General features: G+C 51.9%; 1 protein-coding gene across 2 annotated transcripts in view; it reads right to left on the minus strand.

Moving 5' to 3' along the window:
- Positions 1-15,921, minus strand: part of SAMHD1 (SAM and HD domain containing deoxynucleoside triphosphate triphosphohydrolase 1) — a 33,736-nt gene extending 17,815 nt beyond the window's left edge. Inside the window, exons 1-6 of one of the 2 annotated variants that reach the window (XM_068419659.1) lie at positions 15,714-15,921; positions 15,573-15,639; positions 4,639-4,711; positions 3,343-3,503; positions 1,542-1,657; positions 890-960 (exon numbers count right to left, since the gene is read on the minus strand). In XM_068419659.1, coding sequence (XP_068275760.1) covers positions 890-960; positions 1,542-1,657; positions 3,343-3,503; positions 4,639-4,711; positions 15,573-15,639; positions 15,714-15,921 — 696 coding nt within the window. Of the gene's footprint in view, positions 1-889; positions 961-1,541; positions 1,658-3,342; positions 3,504-4,638; positions 4,712-15,466; positions 15,544-15,572; positions 15,640-15,713 lie in introns of those variants that run through there. The other variant, XM_068419660.1, reaches the window with a different exon arrangement.
- Positions 15,922-16,491: the final 570 nt, after the last annotated feature.

Raw genomic sequence — 16,491 nt, forward strand, 5'->3', positions numbered from 1 at the left:
TTTTGTGTCTAACCAAACAGGAAAGCACCTGGCCTACAGAGTCCAGAAACACACTCTACAGCAGAGAGCTGTTCATTTTGTATAACAAGCAGCAGTAAGACAGTTACAATGCTAAAAGGCAAAATAACCAATTCCACTATGCAGAAGATTAACAAGTTTACTCAGCTGATATAAGCAACGAGAGGCCTGAAAGGACTGCATTACATTTCATTCACAACAACCAACCCTTGAAACTCTGTTCAAAGTTTCTCCAAGTTTGAATTCTAAACACTGTGTTAAATATCCTGGCCTTGATCTAAAGTCTTAAACTGCAAAGGAAGCTCCCAGGTGGTACTTTGCACCTCTCAAATACATTCTGAAGAAAGCTCGCAATACGATGCTGGCTTAAAATGATCAGTGCCATCCTAACGAATTCTGCCTCTTCAGAGTCACACTACAGGCAGTGACAAGACCAAGACATTTCACTTCTCCTCTGTGTCACCCAGCGTGAGATCTACAGGAAGAGGACATGTGTACACAAACAGACCTCATGAAAGTACACAAGTTCAAGAGCGTTTGTGCTTTCAGGGAAGAGATGCTGGTGACAAACATCTGCCCTCACTTACTTCTCCCCACATCTCGCTCTGCTTTGCTAGTAAGGCTGCATCTGCTCACAGCCATGCTGAGGGGGCTGATGTTCCCCAAACAAACAGTTAAAGAGAACAACAGGGAAATCATCACAAGATTAGAAGACAACATTCTGGGTTTTAATTATGCCATTAAAATGATGCAGTAAGAAAAGGCTAGATGACCACTATAATCTCACAAGCACTGGCAGTCTTAAAAGATGAATTATTCTCCCTTTAAAAATTTCAGTTTTCTATTTTTGCTTTAACAGCAAAAAGCCTACCTTCCACTTCAAATCTGGACGAGTGAGTGGAACAAATCTTCCATCAAACATGTGCGAAAATGGCCCATGACCTTAAAAATAAAGATTACACAGCTTTAATCTGGGACATGGCTGTCAGTAAAAATATTTTGAGCAAGCTAAGGATCTGGATTCTCCTGTATTTGACTTGATCTTGACATCATCTATGAGGAAGATTCAGCTATAGCGAGTGCACTTTCCTAAGACACCTTTAGTACTACTGCACTTAACACAGCCAGTTCCATCACCTACACCCCAGGCAAGGACTGCAGTAACACTGAGAACATTCATCACTCTGTGCCACCCCTGAAGAAAATAAGTAGTTATAAAATAATCACTTTTGAAAGGGCCACTTTCTCCAAGAGTGTTTTAAGAGACCCAAGGACATCACAGAAGGAAGCGGATGCTTCATCCACTGAGGGCAGAACTCTAATCACCGAATGGCAACAAGACAAAAAACCGGCTAAGAGTGGCTACAAATTCACCAAGTGGAGTTGCCTCCGCAGAGGTACTCCGGACCAAACAGGAACAGCCAAATCCTGTCTCGACATTCTGCCACACACCAAGCAGCCCCAAACAGCTCTCACGTTCTGGTCTTGCAGCCAGCTTTTCATCCACCTCAAGTGTTGCTTACCCAAATCGTGGCAAAGCCCAGCAATTTCTACACAGAGGATATCTCGCTGGGTTATATCGAGTTCTGGTTGTCTCTCCTTCAGTGCACGAACCAGACATCCTGCTAGGTAGCCCACCCTGTTGCAGAAAAAATAAAAAAGAAAGTGAATATAGTAGTGTTTCAGGCTGAACAGAAAAAGAGCAGTCCACCTCTTCTATTTTGCTCCATTAAGCCACAGCCCTTGTCTGGGTGGTAGCACACAACAAATACCCAAACCCTGACCTGCAAAAGAATCACAAACTATTTCCTGTAGTAGAGTTTTAGTCATCAGTAACACATCTGAAAGCAAAAAAGCACGAGATAGGATGCCCAAAACATGGAGACAACAGCATCCTGCAGTATTTCATAATGCACAACCATGGAGTAACCATGTAAGCGAAGAGCAGTGCGTTACTGACAGTGTGTATCTTGAAGCACCACAGCTTACACATCGTCCCTTGACCTCCAGTCAGTGCAACTGCAAAGGTCCCCAACAGTCACCAAAGCATTTTGTTCTTCTTTCAAATTGCTATTTTAACAATTATTTCTCTTCCCTTCATTCATTTGATTTAATTTCACTGAATGGGACCCTCTGTTCTCATGATACGAAATCAGCAGGAACGAACACCCAGCACACACTCCTATAAACTACTGACAAGCTCTACACCAGCTTCCTTTGCTACTTGCCTCAACAGTCTCCCTTGCAGAATATCATAAAGCAAGACAAGATTTTATATGAGGAGGTAGTATCTTTTATCAGACCAAATTTTACTGTTTGGTGGCGTTTTACTAGGCCAATAAGCACACAAAGCTCACTTCTATTTTAACACTGGAGAAACCTTCAGAATTATAGGCAAGTTGAGAACAACTGCCCTAAGTTGAACTGTGTAGACTAATTGAACTGTTTAAAAGAAAAGGTTCTTGATACCACTGGAGTTTTCAGACTCCTGTTGTGAACGCCTTGTTTCTCTCTCTCACATTTTTGTCTTTTCAGGTTGCAATCAATTCCAGCTTGCCTCACTGATTTGACCCTTTTGCAATAGCCATTTGCATCTCGTTAGCGTCACAGAGCCAGGGCAGAAGCCAGACTTACTCCACAATATTTCAGCACTAACAAACACAACTTTAGGCTGGCCAGATCACCCAAATAAAAACCACTGACTAGTTTAATTTCGCTGCACCTTGGGATATACCTTTAAAACAAGCTTAAGTTTGTCATTTATCAGCTTCTCTGTGGAGTGTGAATGACCTAGCAACACTCTGGGAATCCATCACCTGTTTAACTCCTGTTACAGCTAACAGCCCGACAAGTTGCCATCAATTGTGTAGAGCACACACAACTACAAATAAAACATTACAGATAAAATGGGGTTTAGCTGTGCTGGACAATATAAGGGGATTACAACTGTCTGGCAAGTCATTTATAGCAGCCCCAGAACTCTTCCCAGGTTTATGCTTTAAAACTCAGATTTTGACCAGGGAGATAATAAAGCACTCAGAGTTTTTAATTAACATCATTCTTAGAAGAAGAAGGGGTGGGGAAGGAAATCTACCCTTGATCCGTCTTGTAGGTTTCTTTATCTGTTGTTATTAAACAAAGTTCAAGGGAACAGCCCATAATCACACAGGATATCCAGGAAGATTTGTGAGACAGAAATGCCACCACAGCAGTTTTCACCAATGCTCAAAGACAGCGATGCCCCTTGGCTGGCACGCCACCTTAGTGCAACCAAACTCGGGGAAATCCACATGCAAGAGATGTGCGTGCAAGGCACCACCTTACCCTATAGAGTGTTCAAAGCGGTTGTGAGAGGCTCCTGGAAAAACAAAGTAAGTGCCACCCAGCTGCTTAATGTATCTGAGGCGCTGAAACTGAGGTGTGTCGATGATACGAACCAGAAGGGGATGTATTTCAATGTGCCCATGAATTGGATCATTAAAAACCTACAAAAGCCAAACAATGGTGTAATTAACATTTAAAATTCGACTTTGAAAAGAAACAGGCACTGAGGTAAAGGATATCTAGGAACGGTCAGGTATTTGGTGGGAGAGGGCGACTGTTTTGGTTTCTCCTGTAAAAAGCCATATCCTGCCTACCCTCTATCAAGATTTATCTTGGAGAACTACTTAAGCATGGCATCAAAGAAGACAAAGCTGTATATTTCAGAGGGCAAGTGAATTAAACTAAAAATCTCTAAAAATGTTATCTGCACCTGTGTAATTCCAAAACTTAACACTTCAGAAAACCACTGTCCTTATTAATCTGCTATTGCAGTTAAAGCAGGACACTGCAATCCGTGTCTGAGATATCCAATAAGAAGCGTTTGGTCTGACATTGAACATGTTTTTCAAAATGAAGTTAAACTGTGCAGAGGGGAAATTATGATTCTTACCTTTTTCATAAAACGAAATGCAAAACCCAAGATAATCATCCCTAAGCACTCATTTTAAGAGACATCTGAGTAACTACAGTCACTTACTAGAGAAGATAAACACATGCATTTAATCCTTGCCTCAAAATAGCAAATAAAGCCATTTCATCACACACATATCTTGGTAAAATACTGAGGCAAATAAGGTTTCCCTGTGTCAGCTGAGCTGACAGGGCTCTAGCAGATGTGCAGACTCCTAAGGAATGCATGCAGCCCTGGCCCGACTTAAACCAACACACACCACCGGGAGAAACTGCTGGACACGCAAACAGTGGAAGTGAGGTGGAGTCTGTTAACCCAGGCCTGGGGCTAAACTAATAAAAAACCAAGGGGAGGCTCTGTGAAAAGGAGCTTCTCAACACATGTCAAGCAGCTCATCTGCTCATTCAGTCTCTCACAACCGCCAGGTGCCCACATCAAGCTCTCAGCTGACAATTTGAACAATTCTTCTGGTTAACGTGGTTTTTCAAAGACTACCCACTATCAAGGAAAAGGGCTTGGAGTTTGCTGCTCTGCAAAGAAAAGCCACCACCGCAGCACCAGCTGGCACCACCAAGGCAAAAGGAGGGGAGGCAGAGATTGGGGGAGCGAGACAGCGCCGGCGAGGCCCTGGCAGCGGTGTCCTCCCGACGCGGCGCTGGGGCTACCTTCATCACGTCGACGTGCTGCTGTCGCAGGTTGTTCAGGCAGGCCAGCACCTTCAGTCTCTCGGCTGGGAGGCTAGAAAGGAAAAAAAAGGCATTGAGAGCAAAGCTTGCAATGCATTTCCCTTTGCAATTCGCAGTACATATGGAATTACTTGTGCACATTCATATTACTGTGATATTCACTGACTCTTTTACAGAAATACATATTTCTGCAGCTTTTTCAGAAAAATATTGACAGCATTTATCCTTCTAAAGTCAAGTAGAGAAGGAAGAGAACAAATAGCTGCAGAAGTTGTCTGTAAAGCAGTGTAAAGTGCTTCTCCCACTTATACAGAACCTAGAAATAGAAACACCAGGAAATACACAATTTTTTCATCAATTTCTTTTTGGGAAAGTGACATTTGGGGAGAAGTCCTTTACATTTATGGGAAGGACAAGATGCAGTGCCCGAATAACTGAAATTATTTAAGGTTGAAAAATTCTTTAAACTAAAAAGTCAAAGTCCCAGTAAACAACTTTTATAAAAATTTCTTTCAGTTAGTCAACTCTGTATTAAAATAAGTTTAATTTTGCCAAATTAACTTGAATTTCGTATAAATTAATTTCAACTCCAACAGTGGAACCACTGCAGTTAAAAAGATGCTCTAATTTTGTTGAGAACTGATTCTACTATTTTGTAAAGATACTTTGCTGTCATTTTTAATAAATCATTAAAGGTCTCCTTCACAACACACACGTAAACCTTCGACGCAGGTACTCTGCTGTGGCCACAGGAGTCTAAGCACAGGCAGGACAAGTCTGGAGGGAGAGACAGAATCACAGAATCAACCAGGTTGGAAGAGACCTCAGGGATCATCAAGTCCAACCATTGCCCTGACACCACCATGGCAACTAGACCAGGGCACTAAGTGCCATGTCCAGGCTTTTCTTAAACACATCCAGAGATGGTGACTCCACCACCTCCCTGGGCAGCCCCTTCCAATGGCTAATGACCCTTGCTGAGAAGAAATGCTTCCCAATGTCCAACCTGACCCTCCCCTGGCCAAGCTTGAGGCTGTGTCCTCTTGTCCTATCACTAGTTGCCTGCGAGAAGGGGCCGACTCCCATTTCACTACAACCTCCCTTCAGGTAGTTGTAGACTGCACTAAGGTCACCTCCGAGCCTCCTCTTCTCCAGGCTAAACACCCCCAGCTCCCTCAGCCCTTCCTCGTAGGTCAGACACTCCAGACCCTTCACCAGCTTGGTCGCCCTCCTCTGCACTCGCTCCAACACCTCAACATCTCTCTTGAAGTGCGGGGCCCAGAACTGGACACAGGATTCAAGGTGCGGCCTCACCAGTGCCGAGTACAGAGGGACGATCCCTTCCCCAGACCGGCTGGCTACACTATTCCTGATAGAGGCCAGGATGCCATTGGCCTTCTTGGCCACCTGGGCACACTGCTGGCTCATGTTTAGCCGGCTGTCGATCAGCACCCCCAGGTCTTTTTCTAACCACTCTTCCCCCAGCCTGTAGCGCTGCAGGGGGTTGTTGTGGCCCAAGTGTAAGACCCGGCACTTGTTCTTCTTGAACCTCATGCCGTTGGTCTCGGCCCATCTATCCAACCTGTCCAGATCCCTCTGTAGGGCCTTCCTGCCCTCCAGCAGATCGACACTCCCACCCAGCTTGGTGTCATCTGCAAATTTGCTGAGGGTGCACTCAATCCCTACGTCTAGATCATCTATAAAGATATTGAACAGCACCGGCCCCAGAACTGAGCCCTGGGGAACACCGCTAGTGACCGGCCGCCAGTTGGACTTTGCCCCATTCACCACCACTCTCTGGGCTCGGCCATCCAGCCAGTTTTTAACCCATTTAAGAGTCCACCTATCCAAGCCCTGAGCAGCCAGTTTGTCTAGAAGGATGCTGTGGGAGACAGTGTCAAATGCCTTACTGAAGTCTAGATAGATACATCCACAGCCCTGCCCTCATCTACTAAGCGGGTCACTTGGTCATAGAAGGAGACCAGGTTGGTCGAGCAGGACCTGCCTTTCATGAATCCATGTTGGCTGGCCCCGATGCCCCGACTGTCCTGCATGTGCCATGTAATGGCACTCAGGATGATCTGTTCCATCACCTTGCCTGGCACCGAGGTCAGGCTGACAGGCCTATAGTTCCCTGGATCATCCTTCCGGCCCTTCTTGTAGATGGGCGTTACATTTGCTAATTTCCAGTCAGCTGGAACTTCTCCAGTTAACGAGGACTGCCGGTAGATAATCGAGAGTGGTTTGGCAAGTTCATTTGCCAGTTCCTTCATTACTCTGGGGTGAATCCCATGCGGGCCCATAGTCTTGTGGATGTCCAACTGGCACAGCAGGTCACTAACCATCTCCTCCTGGATTACGGGGGGTTCACACAGCCCCCTGTCCCTAACTTCAGGCTCTGGGGGCCGAGTCTCCTGAGGACAACCGGTCTTGACATTAAAGACCAAGGCAAAGAAGGCATTGAGCACCTCTGCCTTTTCCTCATCCCCTGACACTACACTACCCTCCTCATTCAGCAAGTGCTGGAGGCTCTCCTTGACCCTCCTTTTGCTGTTGATGTATTTGTAAAAGCTTTTTTTGCTATCTTTGACTGTAGCAGCCAAATCAAGCTCTAATTGAGCTTTGGCCCTTCTAATCTCCCTACACGACCTGGCCACGTCCCTATAGACCTCCCAAGTTACCCGACCCTTCTTCCAGAGCAAGTAGGCTCTCTTTTTTTCCGTAAGTTCTAGCCTAAGTTCTCTATTTAACCAGGCCGGTCTTTTTCCCCGACGGCTTGCCTTCCTACACACCGGGACAGCCTGCTCCTGAATATTTAGCAATTCCCTTTTGAAGCATGTCCAGCCTTCCTGGACTCCTTTGCCCTTCAGGACCGACTCCCAAGGGACTCTGTCCACCAGCCTCTTAAACAGGCTAAAGTCAGCCCAGCAGAAATCTAAGGCAGAAGTTCTGCTCTTGCCCCTCCTTACTTCCCCCACTATCGAAAACTCTAACATTTCATGGTCGCTATTCCCAAGACGGCCACCGACCCTCACATCTCCCACTAGTCCTTCTCTGTTCACAAACAACAGGTCAAGCAGGGCCCCTCCTCTAGTGGGCTCATTTACCACTTGCATGAAGAAGTTGTCCTCCACACATTCGAGGAACCTCCTAGATTGCTTCCTCTCTGCCATGTTGTATTTCCAGCAGAGATCCGGCAAGTTGAAGTCGCCCACGAGTACAAGGGCCGGCGACCGGGCGGCTTCTGACAGCCGCTAGTAAAACGCCTCGTCCCCTGCTCATCCTGGTTGGGTGGTCTATAACAGACTCCCACCGTAATGTCCGCCCTGCTGACCTTCCCCCTGATCTTCACCCATAAACTTTCAACCTTGTCATCCTCACCATCTTCCTCAATTTCGAAAGTCCAAGCACTCCCTAACATATAGCGCTACCCCACCGCCTCTCCTGCTTCACCTGTCCCTCTTAAAGAGCTTATAGCCATCCATAGCTGCACTCCAGTCATGAGAGTCATCCCACCACGTTTCTGTGACAGCAACCACATCATAACCTTCCTGCTGTACAGTGGCTTCTAGCTCTTCCTGTTTGTTGCCCATCCTGCATGCATTGGTGTAAACGCACTTCAGCTGGGCTAGCGGCCTTGCCCCTGATGCAGGCCTGTCCCCCCCTAGGTTCATTTGTGGCTGCCCTGGTCTTATCCCCCTCCCCATCGAACCTAGTTTAAAGACCTCTTGATCAGCCCTGCCAACTTCTGGGCCATAACCCTCTTCCCCTTCTGATTCAGCTGTTCCCCATCCGGCATAAGCAGGCCCGGTGCCATGAAAGCCGCCCCGTGGTCAACGAACCCAAAATCCCACCTACGGCACCAGTCTCTCAGCCACATATTAATCTGTTGTACTTTCATAGTCTTTTCCTTCTTTTCACCAAACACCGAAGGAATTGAGGAGAATACAACCTGCGCACCTACCCCCTTCACCAACCGCCCCAGGGCCCTGAAGTCCCTTTTGATAGCCCTGGCGCTTCTCCCTTCAGTCTCATCCCTACCCACCTGGAATACTAATAGTGGGTAGTAGTCAGAGGGCCTCACCAGATCAGAAATCCTCCTGGCAACATCCCTTACCCGAGCCCCAGGGAGGCAGCAGACTTCCCTGTGAGTCGGGTCTGGCCTGCATATGGGGCCCTCCGTTCCCCTTAGCAGGGAGTCGCCTATAACAATTACTTTTCTTTTCTCCTTTTTGGAGCTGGTTGCTTCTGTTTACGTAGCCCCGTAGAAGGTCTTTCACCTAGATTTGTGTCTTCGTGACGCTCAGGCTCCAGCACCTCATACCTATTTTTCAGGGGGACGTGGGGAGGGGAGGAAGGTCGGGATGGGATGCGCCTGCCACCCCGAGCAGGGACCTGCCTCCATTCCCCCCCATCCCCTAGGTCTCCTCCTGCTCCTTGTGGAGGAGGAAGAGGATCCTCTACTACCCGGGGAGCATTAGGCCCGTCCGTTTTCCCCAGGACAGGCAGGGAACAGCACTGCCCGCCAATCTCTACCTGGGATGCTCCTGTACTCCTTAACCTTTCCACCTCCTCCTTGAGTTGGGCCACCAAGGAGATCAGGTCATCGACCTGTTCACACCTCACACAGGTGAGGTCTCCGTTACCCTTGAGTGCCAGGGCCAGGCTCTGGCACTCCCTGCAGCCTGACACCTGCACCTCCGCAGGCTTCCGCAGCGGGTCCGTTTGGGTTGCCATGTCTTTTCTGGCACCCGCAAGGGACTTAGGGCGCCGCCGAGTGGAAACCATACCTGCCTGCCCGCCTACCCTGCTCGCCGCCCTGCCTGCGCGAACTGCCGGGCAAACTGCCACGCCCCTGTTTGTGCACTCCTGTTCGCCACGCTCCGGGTCGCTCGCGCTCCCCAGGGGCTCTTCAAATCTCCCACGGTGCCTCCGGCTACGCCCCCTCCTCTCCTGGGACGGGACTCAGGGGCTGCTGCTCGGGTGGCCCTGAGTACGGAACCCGGCCAGTACAGCCTGATCTCACCCTCGCCCACACTCACCTCAGTCGCTGTCGCTGCTGCCGCTGCTGCCGACTGACAGCAGAAGGTTCACAGCTCCTTGGCACCTTCCTCACCTTCTGCACTGGGAGGGAGTCAGCGCCCTGCCCAACGAGCTGCAAACGGCTGTGGCCTCCCCCGCCCTGGGACACACACAGTCACTGCTTACTCACCCTCTACCCTCTGGGCACGGACTAGTCCCTGACCTCCCAGAGGCTTTTTATCACCCGATCACAGGGGGTGGTGCTACGCCCCCTCCTCTCCTGATTCGTCGCCGGGAACTTCCGAGCAAAGACACGACTCGGGGCTGCTGCTCGGTGGCAGGGGGGGGGGGCCCAGAGCACGGAAACCGCCCGGTACAGCCCGATCTCGCCCTCGCCCCGCACTCACCTCAGTCGCCGCCGCTGCTGCCGAGACAATACACTCTTTTACACGCACTTCTATTAACTCTGTCCACAAGCCTTGTCCTTGAGCAAAATGGTCTCAGCCTCGGTGCGACAGCAAACACTTCATCACAAAAAGGACCATTTGCTACCTTCAGCAGTCAACCACCCCCAGATCAGTTCTGTGCCAGTCTTTCAATCTACACTTTGACATATTACAGTATTCCTTTCCATTAACCATTAGCAAAATACTGCCTGATGCACTACGTATTTTCATCCGAATCACTTAATAACCCACAGCCCATAAAATATTAAACACATATGATGTCTGAGCTGCTGGGGAGCAGGTTTTTTTCTTCACCACTTATTATCCCTGTCCCTAACGCGAAGCTCTTGGGTTGCAGCCTCTGCTGCTCACAGACTGCCACAAGCCTTTAGCTGGCCCTGCTTCCGAGCAAGACGAAAAGCACCGGTGGTGACGCTCAGACCACCGTGTTACTTCACAGCCCAAGCAGCTCAGTCTGCAGGAACGGTCACAAACCCCCAGAGGGTTACAAGGGAGGTCCTGAAAGAGCCCACTATTTCCAGGGCGACAGAAGGCAGCTAACACTGAGGACAAGATGGGAACCACCTGCATCCGCCCATCCCTCTTGCTCTCTGCTAAGAGAAGGTGAGCTCTGGCATGGTGGGAGAGCCGAGGAACCCTTCTGCAGCCAGCAGATCAGAAGCTTGTCCACGCCTGTCCTTACAGTCCCAGGAAAAGCAGCCACAACTGCTCGTTGAGATCTGTCCTCAGAATGAGACCAAGAATATGCAACCGCTGCTTACAAGAAACGTGTAACCCTTCCAACCGCAGGTATGGCTAACTCGGGCAGGACCAGTGCTCGCGCTGGTAACCAAGCACCTCCATCACCACCCTCAAAAACAGTTCAGGGACAGCAAAGTCAGAAGCGATCTGCTTCCAGCCATCTACGTTCATTTTACTTCTGTGGAGAAGTTCTCTCTCAAGACACTTACCTAACATGCAGAACCACACCTGGACTAGAGCATCTTTGCTCCAGGAGACTTGAAAAATTAACACCCAAACTTGACGTACGTAGATGATCCCCACGTTCTTAATTACAGCTGAGGTCTTCAGTGGGTATGACTTCAAAGCACGCTAATAGAGATCAAACATCACAACCGTGTTTTTGAACAAGCTGTAATGCTGCAAGAGGTACGGGAGCACCACCATATAGTCACACGATAGACCTCAGGTAACAGTTGCCCAAAAGGATACTCTGGGTCACACAAAGTACACGAGGTGGGACTTCATGACATTTCTGAGAAGGTGAAGCAGTGCAAAGCAGCAGCCAGCGTTAGGCGAGGGACAGCACTGCAGAGGACAGGGCACAGCCTGTTGGTTTGAAGCACCTGATTATACTTTCAAATGCCACAAAAATTGAGGGGTGAGGAGAAAATTAACCTGAAAATAGTCAAATACGTAAGGAGGAAGGTGTGTGGGCACCTACCATCTTGAGAAATTGCCACTGACTGCAACTACAGGAAGAGCAGAGGAAGGACAGCTCTGTACTGCTGACAGTACAGTTTATCATACAACCACCGAGGCAAACGTTGTCCACAAAGAGCACAGCCTAATGTGCTGCTTTGCTCAGAAACTCACCTCCCGCAGAGCTGAATTAAGCAGTGCTAACACAGCTCTCTGCACCGGATGATACCTCTGCTGGGGTCACCCCCAGGACGGTTCGGTGCTGCACGCAGGTGAGAGCAGCAGAAGGAACAGGCCCAACCAGGGAGAGGCTGGGAAGTCCCTGCCTGACGTACAGTCAGTGGCCTGTCCGTCTTGTCACCCTGCCCTGCCTCCAGGAACACTAACCCCCCTTTTGGGTTTGGCCTCCAGATGACAAAGCACGCTGTGAACACAGTCGTGGCGTGACTGATCACCTGGATCTCGCACCAGAGAGCTCTCTACCCTTCTTCAGATGGAAAACAACAGCAGAGCGTTTTTCACCTGGCGTCTATGCGGTAAACCACCTCAACCAAGAGGTTACACGCAAGTCGTGTGTTAGTACTGTGGTTTTCCAGGGCCCTGCAGGCACAGTTCCTCCAGCAGCCAAAGCTGCCTTTGAAGGGGTGCAAACTGACACTTTCCCATCCACTCCCCTCCACCCCTCCCTGCTTTGCCCACACCCTTCCTCATGCCACAGGCAACAAGGAGGAGAAAACCCCTTTCCCACACCCATTAGGAACTTAACTACTCCAGAGAGGTCAGCCAGACAGCCCTACTCATCATCCCTATTTAACACGCAGCATGTCACACAAAACATCCCCTTCCTGGAACAGGAGAACGCGTGGGAAACCCACAGCCCTGCCTCCAGGCCCCTGTCACAGAATCAATCAGTCAGGTGGGAAGAGCCCTCTGGGATTATCAAGTCCAACCATTGCCCTGACACCACCATGGCAACTAGACCAGGGCACTAAGTGCCATGTCCAGGCTTTTCTTAAACACCTCCAGAGATGGTGACTCCACCACCTCCCTGGGCAGCCCCTTCCAATGGCTAATGACCCTTGCTGAGAAGAAATGCTTCCTGATGTCCAACCTCAACCTCCCCTGGCCAAGCTTGAGGCTGTGTCCTCTTGTCCTATCGCTGGTTGCCCTGGAGAAGAGGCCGACTCCCACTGTGCTACAACCTCCCTTCAGGTAGTTGTAGACTGCACTAAGGTCACCTCTGAGCCTCCTCTTCTCCAGGCTAAACACCCCCAGCTCCCTCAGCCCTTCCTCGGAGGTCAGACCCTCCAGACCCTTCACCAGCTTGGTCGCCCTCCTCTGGACTCGCTCCAACACCTCAACATCTCTCTTGAAGTGCAGGGCCCAGAACTGGACACAGGATTCAAGATGCGGCCTCACCAGTGCCGAGTACAGAGGGACGATCACTTCCCCAGACCGGCTGGCTACACTATTCCTCACAGAGACCAGGATGCCATTGGCCTTCTTGGCCACCTGGGCACACTGCTGGCTCATGTTTAGCCGGCTGTCGATCAGCACCCCCAGGTCTCTTTCCGCCAGCCGCTTTCTAACCACTCTTCCCCCAGCCTGTCATCCCGAGCTCTCCCCACTGAATGTCCAGGATGGCAGGGAACCGAATATACTCATTCATGATCAGCGTGTCACACAGAAATGACAAAAGTCACCGCAGGACACAGCGTGCAGTGGGAAGACACACGCAAAGGGATTGTTCTTTACTGTAAAGTTGAGATGTTTTAAAAAAGCAGAAGGCTCTAGCAATTTCTCACCCAATTCACATTTTAATCTTAACAGAAACAAGATGTCAGATCTCACCAAAGGAAACACCTTATAAAAGAAAACCCACAAGCACGTCATTCCATACCCCCAGCACCATCCACTCTCCACACGGAGTGCTCTTCACAGCCGCTTGACACCACCCCCTATACCACAGGCTCAGAGGGACTTCCTCGTCACCCCGCCCTACCTGCCTGCAGTCAGCACTCACAGAGCCTGGCCTCTAAGTTTCTGACGACCCGCAGAGCAGGCGGCACACGGCCGGTGTGTCCGAGCGTCTGTACGGGCACTGGATGCTCAGCCAGCCAGCGAGGTACTGAAAGCAACCAACCTCCTGGTAGTCTCTGAACAGGAAATACACATCCGCTTGTTACCTCAATTAGACAATTACCTTACACGCCAGAAACAAATAAAGCCTTTGCCTGCCTTCCTCATGACACCACACCATTTCTATCTGCCCACTTCAAACAGCTGCAGTTAAAACCCTTCTTCAAAAAAAACCAAAAAATACCTTAATGATTCCTGCCAACATCTTGCCTCCTCCAAAGCACAACCCTTCCGCCTTGTCACCTTGAGTCACACCAGCTCTTCTTTCTCTGCCGATGGCCACACTCAGACATCCGCTCTTTCACCTCACCCTTCACAAGCTGCGAGCGGCCAGGATGCCTTCACATACTAGAGGTGGGGCCCTTCATCCTCAGCACCGTATTAGCTCTGACAACTTTCCAGCCAAGGAGCCAACCTGCACGCCAAAGTACTCAAAACCCCCAGCAAAGCACAGCTCTGCACTTCTGTACGCCTGCCAGACAACCATGCTCCAAACTGCCTTAGGTCCACTAACCACAACGCTGGCAAATAGCTTGAGCGGAACAGACAGGTTTTGAGGGGAATTTGGAGGAAACAGCATACACAAGGTTAGTAAAGGAGTAAAAAAAGGCATTCAAAGATTAAAAAGCACCAGGAGGTATGCGTTGAGCAAGCAGGCTCACATCCCAGGAGGTGAGCAAAACCGGCCCCAGTGGGGCAAAGGGCAGCGGGGGCCCTTCAGACATGTAGGATGACAGGATACATTTATCCTCTCTTCTGTTCCAGAACAGCAAGAAAGTGTATTCACCACCAGAAAAATTACAAGGTTTTTGGGACCAGTCATTCCCCTCACTGCTGGGAACAGTGAGGGAATGTGCCTTAAGACAGCATTCAGTTTTCCTGTGCTCATGGCAGGTGACTGCTACCGAGCCGGGAGTAAGGGTTTGCCAGGCCACCCACCCCCCACAGCCAAGTGCTGTGGCAGCTCGTGGTGGCCACTGGACTCTGCCCCTCGCCCGCAGGCCCGCATTCTGTCAGGACACACAACAGAGTCTCTTTTTCCATAACAGTCCACCCTATTGGAGCAGGTGCAACAAAGAGTGAAGTCCCAGCAACTGTTGCAAGACTAAAATTTCAACACCCAAGATTTGTCTCAGGGAGGTGGGTGAAATGCAACCTCCCCAAAGCAGTGCCTACTCACTGTTTTAAAAATCATTACTACTGTTGTTACTAGAATCAGAGCAGCATGAACTTTAGGCTGAGAAGAAAGTTCTCATCCAAACCCCTGGAGTTTATGCTGGTGCTCCTATTAACACTTAAAAGGTTATTGTGCTACCGGTGGTGTTTTCATGAAAGCTTTTTAAATGCATTTTTTTGCTTCTCATGGTTACTAGGCAACTAGATTCTATGCTCTGGACGGCGCTGGCTGTGCTGGGACCAGGAGGGGAACCGGTAACTGTTCTGCAGGATCCGAGATCAGCCGCACAGAGCCCCTTCCATCACGTACACCCACGCCGACTGTCCTCACATCCGAGCTTTGGGCATCTGGGGTGGAAACGGGTCAAAGCCACCCCGTTAGGCGAGGAAACGCCTTTCTCCCGGAGTTCGCTGTTGCGGACGGGGCCTCGTGAGGCAGGGACCCGCCTGCAGCGGCTCCCGAGGCCCACGCGGCCCCTCCGGCCTTAAAGGAGAAACCGTTCCCGAGGGCGGCGGGGACCCCCCACGGGCCGGTCACCCCGGCCAGAGCCCGGCCAGCACCGGAGGAGTCGGGGGCTCACCCAGCGCGGGCGCGGCCGCCTCACGGGGCCGAGGGCCGGGGCCGCCTTCCACCGCCCCTCCACCCCGGGGCCTCCCGCGGCCCGGGCCCGCGGGGGCGGCTCTCACCAGACGCGGGTGACCTCCAGGGCGCAGGCCGGCAGGTCCAGCAGCATGCTCCCGGTGACTCCGCTCTCTGCGGGGTAAGCACAGCGTCAGCGGCGCGGCCCGGCGCCCCGAGGGGCAGCCCCGGCCCCGGCCCGCCGTTACCTCGGAAGCGGCGCAGCAGGCTGGGCTCGCCCACGCCGCAGCGCGAGAGGTGCTGGCAGAGCCGCTCCGTGTCCCACAGCCGCGGGTCGCAGCGGTCGCTCTCGGCCGAGGGGCCGCGGGGCCCCGCGGGGGAGCCCTCGGGGGAGCCCCCGCGCCGCGCCCGCTTGGCGGGAGCCGCAGCCCAGCCCGCCGCCGCCGGGCTCCCCATCGCGCCGCCGCCGCCGCGCAGGCGCCGCGCCCGCTGCGCGCCCGCTCCGCCCGGCGGGGGGACCGGCGCCGCCGTGACGTCACGCCCGGCGCTGCCCCACGCGCTGCGCCGGCGGGCGGGAACCGCCGGGTGAGGGGACGGGGCCGGTGGGGCCCCCGGCAGCCGCCCCCGGGCCCCCCGCGCCGCTCCCGCAGCCGCGCCGCCTCCCCCGCAAGCCCTCGGCGCCGGCCTCGCGCCTCGGCCTGGGGCTGGGCCTCGGCCTGGGGCTGGGCAGCCCCTCGGGGCGGCCGGGCCCCGCCGGTGAGGCAGTCGCCGCTAGCGCGGGCTGTGACCGGGAGCAGAGGCGGGAGGAAATCGGAAACCGAAGGACAGGCAGAGTTCCCCGAGACACCGGCACTCTCCCGCCAGGGCCCCCGGGCTCCCCGCCACAGACACTGCCCGGGACGCCGGCACCGCCGGTGCTGACACCGGTAATCCCGGCAGCTCCTCGTCACGCTGCCCCAGCCCTTCCCCGTACCTGCTGCTGGCACCCTGGGCACTGGAGTCCCCACGAGTTACCAGCGGTGGGGT

This window comes from Nyctibius grandis, chromosome 28 (assembly GCF_013368605.1).
Source record: "Nyctibius grandis isolate bNycGra1 chromosome 28, bNycGra1.pri, whole genome shotgun sequence".
In the NCBI taxonomy this organism is placed as follows: Eukaryota; Metazoa; Chordata; class Aves; order Nyctibiiformes; family Nyctibiidae; genus Nyctibius; species Nyctibius grandis.